The 9,235-nt window shown below is 49.0% G+C and overlaps 1 protein-coding gene across 1 annotated transcript; it reads left to right on the forward strand.

Moving 5' to 3' along the window:
* Positions 1–989: 989 nt before the first annotated feature.
* On the forward strand, positions 990–7,789 carry LOC112655418 (keratin, type I cytoskeletal 9). Its single transcript, XM_049114044.1, has 8 exons — positions 990–1,583; positions 3,121–3,203; positions 3,322–3,478; positions 3,755–3,916; positions 4,689–4,814; positions 4,939–5,162; positions 5,525–6,519; positions 7,624–7,789. Exons 1-8 carry the CDS (start codon positions 990–992, stop codon positions 7,641–7,643), a joined length of 2,361 nt encoding a protein of 786 aa, XP_048970001.1. The 3' UTR covers positions 7,644–7,789.
* The last annotated feature ends 1,446 nt before the right edge of the window (positions 7,790–9,235 follow it).

Consider the following 9,235-nt stretch of genomic DNA (forward strand, 5'->3'; position numbering starts at 1 on the left):
ATGCTTCTGTCTTTCCATCTGGAGCAGGGGGCTTGCAAATTCCAGGAGGACTGGAAAAGCCACACATCTCTGTATCCCTCCCGGGACTCAGGAAAGGCTAGGCCAGCAACCAAGGTCAATTCCATACCTGGGCTGGGTTCCTGCTGGGCTCCTGATGAAGGACCAGGACAGTTGAGCCCCTTGCCTTCCCGCCCAAAGGTCAGTCAACATCAGCACCACTTTATTTCTTCAGCCTTCCTCTCTGCATCCTTCGCATGAACCCTACTTTCTGTTTCCAAGCCCTGGTAGGCATGTTGCTTTGTCACCATTGTGGCCTTTGTGTCATGCCACTTGTCTCCTTCATCAACCTGGAGTCTCTGAGAGCCAGGACAGGGCTCCCCAGCAGACTGGGGCTCTGAGAGGGCAGGGGCTGGGCTTCCCACCCTCACTGGTAGCTTTCTGTGGGCAGAGGCGGTGCTTCCCCCATCCTTCAAATAACTCCTTAGTACTCCAGTCCTCGTTCACCCACAGTGGGCACAAGGTGGGAGCAGCAAGGGGCGCAGACAATGATAATCACCAATGGGAGAGATGACTCTACTCCTGGGAGTTTCTATCCCAGAGGGGCTAAGTCTCAGCTAAGTCTCTGCTGTTGGGCCAGCTGGAGACCAAACTCTAGGATCTAGGTCACCCCCTTGGCAGCAGAGCTGATTTATGGTGCCCCTGACAGCCTAATATCACCAAATTACCCCACACAATGGAGAGAGGCTGGGCTGCCTCCTGGCAGTCGCTAAAGGACGCTGAGCCTGGGGCAGCCCTGCCGCCTTCTGATCCCAGACCTCCTTTGGGTCTGTGAGAGAGGGGGCTGGTGCAGACAGAGGCACACCCAGGCATGCCATCATCAACTGGGGGTATAAGTAGGAAGCCTTGGGGACAGCTCTGTACCCTGCACTCGGGAGCCAGTAGCACTCGGACGACTACTTCCTGTCCCACAAGCTGCAACAGAGCCAGCCATGAATTGCAGACAGTTCTTGTCCTCCCACTGCAGCCGTGACAGCTCTGGGGGTGGTGGGGGCAGCAAGATGTTCTCCTGCAACCGCAGCAGCTTTTCAGGGGCTAGTGGAGGAGGGGGCCGATTCAGCTCTTCTAGGAGCTTCGGAGGGGGCAGCTCTGGGGCCTGTGGGAGGGGAGGTGGTGGCAGTTTTGGCTCTAGCTACGGTGGAGGATCTGGGGGCGGTTTTAGTGCTGGTAGCTTTGGGGGACATTCTAGGGGCTTCAGTGGTGGTTCTGGAGGAGGCTTTGGCGGTGGATTTGGAGGAGGCTTTGGGGGCTTTAGTGGTGGTTCTGGAGGAGGCTTTGGGGGGCCTGGGGGATTTGGCAGTGGCTTTGATAGTGGTGCTGGTGGTATTCTGGGTGCTGATGAGAAGACCACCATGCAGGACCTCAATTCCCGGCTGGCCTCCTACTTGGATAAGGTGCAGGCACTGGAGGATGCCAACAAGGAACTGGAGAGTAAGATCCGGGAGTGGTATGACAAGCAGGGGTCTAGGACCTTCCATAGGGATTACTCCCCCTACTATGACACTATTGAAGACCTCAAGAACCAGGTAGGTGGGGAAACTCTGACCCCTCTCTCCTGGTCTCTCTGCCTCACACTCTCACACACACACATACACATACACTCACATGGTTTATCTTCCAAAAAAGTCAGATGCTAGACTCTAGGCTTAGATCATCGTCAAGGAATCCATTTTTTAAAGAAACATTATACTTTCATCAGAAACAGAGTTTGTTTGGTTCTTGATGGCACCAGAGCTGGGACTTTGGCCTGTGCTCTAGGCTTTAATCACCATGTTCCCAACTTTCAGAGTATGAGCAGAGCGGTGAAGAGGCTTAGATTAACATGGGTGAGCCTGAGACTGGATGTGGGGGTCTCCTTTTGGAGCCTGGCCAAGAGGTAGTGGGGTAGTGGGGAGGGAATAGAGATGGGGGCACTCCCGTTTATGAGCCAGGGATGTGGTCCTGGGTCTGTCATCAGTTCACTATGTGACCTTGGGAAACCTGATGCCCTCTCTGGACCTGTTCTATGCATTTAATACAGAGGATGGGCAGACCAGCTCTTAGGTCTCTGCTGGTTTAAAACTTCTGTAATCATGCAAAAAAGAGGTAAGAGAGCTACTGCCCCAAATTGGTAGATCATATGGCTCAAGGGAGGAGAAAATCTGTTCCTGTTTCTCCTCTCACTCCCTAAGAATTTAAAGCAGAAAAACTAGAAGCTGTATCTATTCCTTCCTACCTCTCCTGGGCTCCTATAGAGGCCTGTCTTGATCTTTCCAGTTTTGTTGGACCTAGGTACACATGCTAGTTGTTTAAATGATAACAGGATCTAGAACTCTGGGGATGGAAGTAATCTATCCACGTTTCCATCTCCCCACACGCTGCCTCCATATACCAATCCTCTCACCATCCATCCATATATCAACTCATCTATCCATCCACATGTCCATCTATCCATTTATTCATTCATTCACTCAATTTAATGAATAATTGCCTTCCATGTTGCCCGTGGCAGACATAGTGATGTATCAGACTTGGTCTCTGTCTTGAGGAGCTCACAGTCTAGCTATAGTTTGCTGTTCCCACCTATCTCCCTTGCATTTACAACTTCTGCTAAACAGCCTCTAGATATCCTGTTTCTTCTATCCCACACCTTTCCCGTCTACTTTATCCATGTGTAATCCTAGCTATCCTTCAGGGATCAATTCTATTGTTACCTCCTCCCTGAAGTCTTTCTTACAGTGCCATAGCCATATGTCATCTCTCCTTTCCTTGAGCTCTTCTATGATACTTTGGATGTGGTAGTTGACTGTGGGTTCCCTGAGGAGCAATATCTCATTGATGTCTAGACCTCACAGTGTTTGTTGTAGTAAATCTTCAAATATTTGTTGAATGAACACTGAACATCCTTGCTGAAGCCTGTGAGAGGTCTGTGCTGTGTACCAGCTTTTGGAAGCTCCTTCTACCTCTTAAGCATCTTCCTGGATGGGGTTCTCATCTCTTATGGCTTTGCCTGGCTTCTTGCCCTGCTAGCAATGAGTCATAGAAAAGGAGCATGAGTTCCATGCCATCTCCTCTTTTTCTTAGATTGTGAACATCACAGCGGACAACAATAAGACCCTCCTGGATCTTGACAACACTCGAATGACATTGGATGACATCAGGATGAAGTGAGCCCTGCTCCCACTCCCTATGCTGTCATCAATCTTCCTCCACCCCCTAGTGCTCTGAAAGTCCCTTTGGGACTGGTGTCCTCTTGCTTATTCCCTACCTGTGGCTGTTCTGCAGGTGTGATATAGAGAACAACTTGCGACTAGCAGTGAATGCTGACATCAATGGCTTGCGGAAGGTGCTGGATGACCTGACCATGCAAAAGTCTGACCTGGAGATGCACTATGAGTCTCTGCAGGAGGAACTGATTGCCCTCAAGAAGAATCACGAGGATGTACGGTCCTGGCTTCTTATGGCTTATTGAGAAAAAGGAGGAACAGAAGTTGCAGAGACAGTGAAGGGATAGCTATGGGCACTGCCTGGGTGACACCCTTTTCCTGACTTTTGAGGACACTCCCAGTGCCTCCTTAGGAGTGTCTATGGTGGTGGTTGGGCTTTGCCTTCACAACTGTGCCTCCTTTTTGTATCTCTGAGGAAGCAGAGGGGGACGGCTAAGACCTGGTGGAGAGGATCCCATCCTTTGACCTCATATCTCCTTGGTTCCTGGCAGGAGATGAGCCAGCTGACTGGACAGAACTCTGGAGATGTCAATGTGGAGATGAATGCTGCTCCTGGCAGAGATCTCACCAAGATCCTCAATGGCATGCGTGAGGAGTATGAGCGAATCAGTGCTAAGAATCGTAAGGACATTGAGGAGCAATATGAGACTCAGGTGAGCAGAATGGGCTGCCCATTCAACATTCTCTTTCTCTTCCATAGATCTCTCCATTCCTCCACCCCATCTCTCTATTCCCCCATCCCTCCATCTCTTAGTCCAGCTGTTATCTATCCATCTTCATTCATTAACCACAAACACAATTATTAAGTAGCTTGTCAGTGCCAGGTTTTATGTGAAGTCCTGATGTCCCAGAGATGAGCCAAAATGAGACTGCTGTCCTCAAGAGGGTCATTACATATGTGAACAGTTTGTTACATACTGAACATTTACTTTCAATTATCTATTACATTTGTGAATACATATGTGAACAAAGGCCGAGCATGAACAACTCATGTAAGGCTATGTGCCATCAGAATCTAGTAGAGGTACATGGTGTGCCTCTCATGCCACACGGAACCTCCCTGGGCCTCCAATGCCTAGCATAGACCATAGCCCCTGGCCTATGAGAGCATGATCTGTGGTGTGTGTGTGTGTGTGTGTGTGTGTGTGTGTGTGTGTGTGTGTGTTTGGGGGTCAATTTGAAATAAGGTTAGAAAGGTGGTTTGGGGACAAGTGTGAAGAGTCTTGAAGCCTTGCTAAGAGGGAATGCTAAGTTGAGAGAATTGGATCACCTTGGCTGGCTAGCAGACCCAGAACTCAGGATGATTTGTCCTTAGTTTTGTCTCACTCTTGGCTACAGAGGCAAAGGTCCTGGTGAGTGGGGCAGAACTTTTCCCATTGCAGCCTCTGGTCCAGCCTGATTCTCACTGAGTTCTTGGGTTTTCAGATGAGCCAAATGGAGCAGGAAGTGATGAGTAGTGGCCAGGAGATGGAGTCCAACCACAAGGAGGTGACCCAGCTCCGGCACAGCATCCAGGAGATGGAGATTGAGCTGCAGTCTCAGCTCAGCAAGGTTGGTAGTTCTGCTCTAGAACCTCTTCCAGGATGGGGCACTGAAGGTGTGGTATGATCCCTAGGAGTGGGAAGGGAAGAGCTATGATGTAGCATCCCTCTTATAGCCTCTTCCTCCCTCCTAGAAATCGGCCTTGGAGAAGTCCTTGGAGGACACCAAGAACCACTACTGTGGCCAGCTGCAGCAGTTGCAGGAGCAGATCAGGAGCCTGGAGGGCCAGATCACTGAGATCCGGGGAGAAATTGAGTGCCAGAATCAGGAATATAGCCTTCTGCTCAACATCAAGACACGGCTGGAGCAGGAAATTAAGACCTACCGCAGTCTCCTTGAGGGTGGCCAGGAGGACTTGTAGGTTCCCCAGGACTCTGTGGAATCCCTGTAATTTCTAAGTCCCTGGCACCATATTGTCCCTGGTGTCTGGGGAAGTTCCTGTACACAAGGGTTCTGATGGGTTGGGGACTTCTTCATCCTAGGAGAACCTCAAAGGCTTTGGAAAAGGAGGTTGGTAACAAAGAGAGAAGGGACTAGTCCTTACTCCAGGGAGAGGGAGGCTCTCCTCTTAAACTGTGGTGCCAGCCCAGCCTGTTCTCTGCCTTGGAGAAGGAAAACTTAGAGAGACTCACATTTGGGTCTTGACTCTGTCCAGATCCACCCTTGAATATGTATGTAGGGTCATTCATTTTTCTCTCTGTGTTATCTTTCCTTCTCAGCGAATCTCATGAATCTGGACAAAGTCATTTTGGAAGTGGCGGAAGTAGACAGCAAGGTGGAATTGGAGGCAGTCATGGAAGAGGATCCAGGGGAGGAAGTGGTGGCAGCTATGGTGGAGGAAGTAGTTCTGGAGGAGGGAGTGGAGGCAGCCATGGAGGAGGAAGTGGTGGCAGCTATGGTGGAGGAAGTAGTTCTGGAGGAGGAAGTGGAGGCAGGGGAGGAAGTGGAGGCAGCTATGGAGGAGGAAGTGGATCTGGAGGAGGAAGTAGTGGCAGCTATGGTGGAGGAAGTAGTTCTGGAGGAGGGAGTGGAGGCAGCCATGGAGGAGGAAGTGGTGGCAGCTATGGTGGAGGAAGTAGTTCTGGAGGAGGAAGTGGAGGCAGGGGAGGAAGTGGAGGCAGCTATGGAGGAGGAAGTGGTTCTGGAGGAGGAAGAGGTGGTGGCTGTGAAGAAGGAAGTGGATCTGGAGGAAGAAGTGGTGGCAGCTATGGAGGAGGAAGTGGATCTGGAGGAGGAAGTAGTGGCAGCTATGGTGGAGGAAGTAGTTCTGGAGGAGGAAGTGGTGGCAGCTATGGTGGAGGAAGTAGTTCTGGAGGAGGGAGTGGAGGCAAGGGAGGAAGTGGAGGCAGCTATAGTGGAGGAAGTAGTTCTGGAGGAGGAAGTGGTGGCAGCTATGGTGGAGGAAGTAGTTCTGGAAGAGGAAGTGGAGGCAGGGGAGGAAGTGCAGGCAGCTATGGAGGAGGAAGTGGTTCTGGAGGAGGAAGAGGTGGTGGCTGTGAAGAAGGAAGTGGATCTGGAGGAAGAAGTGGTGGCAGCTATGGAGGAGGAAGTGGATCTGGAGGAAGAAGTGGTGGCAGCTATGGAGGAGGAAGTGGATCTGGAGGAGGAAGTGGTGGCAGCTACGGAGGAGGAAGTGGATCAAAAGGTGGAAGTGGAAGATCATCTCAGGTCCAGTCCTCTTCCTCCAAATCTGGTGAATGTGATGATACACAAGGTAAGGGACAATTCTAGCTTGTGGGGTCAGGGAGGCACAGATGTTAAGCTGTCAAGGTACCACCCCTTTTTGATTATCTTTGAGCTTTTCTGGGGAATGCATATTCTGAAGAGTACTAGATTTTAGGGAGGTCACTAGTGAGGTGTCTGACTTGCCCTTGTTTCTGAATTATCATTAATTTTTATTGAGCTTTGGGTGAGGATAGAACAAAATCTACACATGGCCTGAGTCTCAATGGCATAGGAGATGGGTTGGGAGTTGTGCGTTATCTTACATACTTCCCACCACATCCTAAAGGTGGGTATTGTTATTATACCCATTTTGGAGATAAGGAAAATGAGTTTCAGAGAAGACATGTAGCTTATTCAAGATCATACAAAAAATAAATGAGGGACTCAGCTCTGTGGGTCTTCACAGCCAGCACTTTTAATCATCACGAGGATGGGGAGATCTGGATCAGCAACAGTTCAAGTAGAAATGAGGTTCAGGTGTTGTTGTCAGTGGTTAGCTCATACAAGTCAGTTATCTGGTGCAACCGTCTAAAAGGGCATATACTGAACACAATAATCTCAATGTAGGAGAGTCACACAGTGAAGTGGTCTCCAGCTCAGAGAAAGTTTCCCCTTGTGTATGCTGAAATTTATAAAACAAGAATTTAATATGAAATTGTAGTAAAAGTCTGGATAACACAACTGGGAATGTTTAGGTCCAAGAAGCCTTCAAGTGCACGGGAGCTGTCCTTCTTTGGGTGGGTGGTGTGATTTTTGTGTGTCAAGTGGCACTGCACTGCAGGGCCATGGATGTGCATGTATGGGCTGGGGCCATCCTTGCCTCAATATCTAAGAAATTTACTAATAGATCTGTTGAATGGAGGAGGGACCAGGCTCATGAGCCTTCATCTTCAGAAATGGGAGAGTATCTGTTAGGGCTGCAGGACAGCTTTAGGAATGAGATGGAGGCCACTGGGATCCCAAGGTTCTTCCAACTATTTGAGCTCCAATCTTCTTGCTCCCAGTTTGTCCACCTTTCTTTAAGTCCCAGTCTCCCTGTCTCTTGTTCTAGGTTCTCTCTTCACACTCTTACTTCTCTTCTGTCTCTCCACAGGCTACCACATTCAATACTAGAGCTCCTGTAAACTCTCCTGGCCCTGCCCCAGCCAAGTATTCTCCAGACAGGCAGCCCCCAGATGAAGCCTGCTCATTGTCTTCTGGCATCAGAAATAGCTGGCCACAAGGCCCAGAGCTCATGTGGAACTGGGCTGAGTGGGCATGTGTACCTCTGGCCGCCCATGGGCTCCCTCCCTTGGGAGGGTTGGGGAGATCTCTCTTAAACTGTTTGGTCTGGGGTTGACCCCATTCCCTGCCCCATCTCAAGTTTCTAATAAAGCTTTCCTACTGCAAATCAAACTTGGACTTTGACCCATTTGTTCTTTGGGATTAAGAAGGGACAGAAAGGAGGTGAAGGGAGAATCAAATGAATGTACTCTGTGTGTTGGTTAGGTTTTCTATCAGTTGACTTTTGCTTGTAACAAAGCAACCCACAATTTAGTGGCTTAAAATGACAACTATTTATTTAGCTTGTGATTTTGCATTTGGCAGTTTAGTCTGGGCAGTTCTATTTTCCTGCATGCATCTATGGTCAGCTGCAAATTGGTTAGTGGCTCTGCCTCTGGGGCTTGGCTACATGCTGTTTGAAGGTGCTGGGTGTGAATGAGATACATGACTCTCATCCTCCAGCTGGCTAGCTCAAGCAAGTGTCCCAAGATAATGAGTAGAAGTATGCAGTCTCTTGAGGCTTAGGCTCAGAGTAGTCACTTTGGCTGCATCTTGCTGTCCAAAGCAAATCCTAACCTTGGTCAGATTCAGGAGCAGAGGAAATAGATTCTCCTTGATGGGAGGAGCTACAAAGTCACATGGCAAGGACGTGGATATAGAGAGGGCCATAACTGAGGCCAGTTTGTGCCAACAATCTGCCACAGTCTACTAGCAGGTCATGTGCTAGTTACAGAGGAAAACAAGACAAAAAAAAACAATGTGGTTTTGCTTTGGAAAATTTCATAGATGGTAAAAAATATAGCACAAATAAAATGCTCTAAGCCACAGTAATGAATATTCCATAAGACAGCAGCCAACAATGTTCTCCAAGGATTCTGATTGGGCCTGATACAAAGCTCCTTGTCCTGACTAGGGACAGATGGCCCCTCAGCCTATGTTCCGGGTTTTACAGCTGCATATCAAAACTTCCCAAAGCTTAGAGGCTTAAAAGAACAATGATGACATCTCAATCACATAAGCTCTTTAAAAGGAAAGAGTTTTCTCTGGCTGGTTATAGAAGAGGAAGTCTGAGAGACACCTGAGTGGCTTAGTGGTTGAGCGTCTGTCTTTGGCTCAGGGTGTGATTCCAGAGTCCCGGGATCGAGTCCCGCATCGCGCTCCCTGCATGGATCCTGCTTCTCCCTCTGCCTGTGTCTCTACCTCTCTCTCTGTGTCTCTCATGAGTAAATAAATAAAATCTTTAAAAAAAAAAAGAGGAAGTCTGAGATTTGAAGCACAAGATTTTGATATGCCACTTCTGGCTTGAATATGAAAGGTGCATGTGGCAAGAAATGTGGGTGGCCTCTAGCAGCTGAGAGCCACCAAGAAAAAGAGAATCTCAGCCCTCCAGTTGCAAAGAACTGAATTTTTCCAAGTAAGAAAGAGTTTGGAAGCAGATTTCT

This window comes from Canis lupus, chromosome 9 (assembly GCF_003254725.2).
Source record: "Canis lupus dingo isolate Sandy chromosome 9, ASM325472v2, whole genome shotgun sequence".
Lineage (NCBI taxonomy): Eukaryota > Metazoa > Chordata > Mammalia > Carnivora > Canidae > Canis > Canis lupus.

Excerpts from the sequence above, each read along its gene's own strand:
- LOC112655418 (XM_049114044.1), top strand. The coding sequence starts at position 990 with ATGAATTGCAGACAGTTCTTGTCCTCCCACTGCAGCCGTGACAGCTCT. Across the intron at positions 1,584-3,120 it reads TTGAAGACCTCAAGAACCAG|ATTGTGAACATCACAGCGGA; the intron begins GTAGGTGGGGAA and ends TCTTTTTCTTAG. Across the intron at positions 5,163-5,524 it reads GAGGGTGGCCAGGAGGACTT|CGAATCTCATGAATCTGGAC; the intron begins GTAGGTTCCCCA and ends TTTCCTTCTCAG.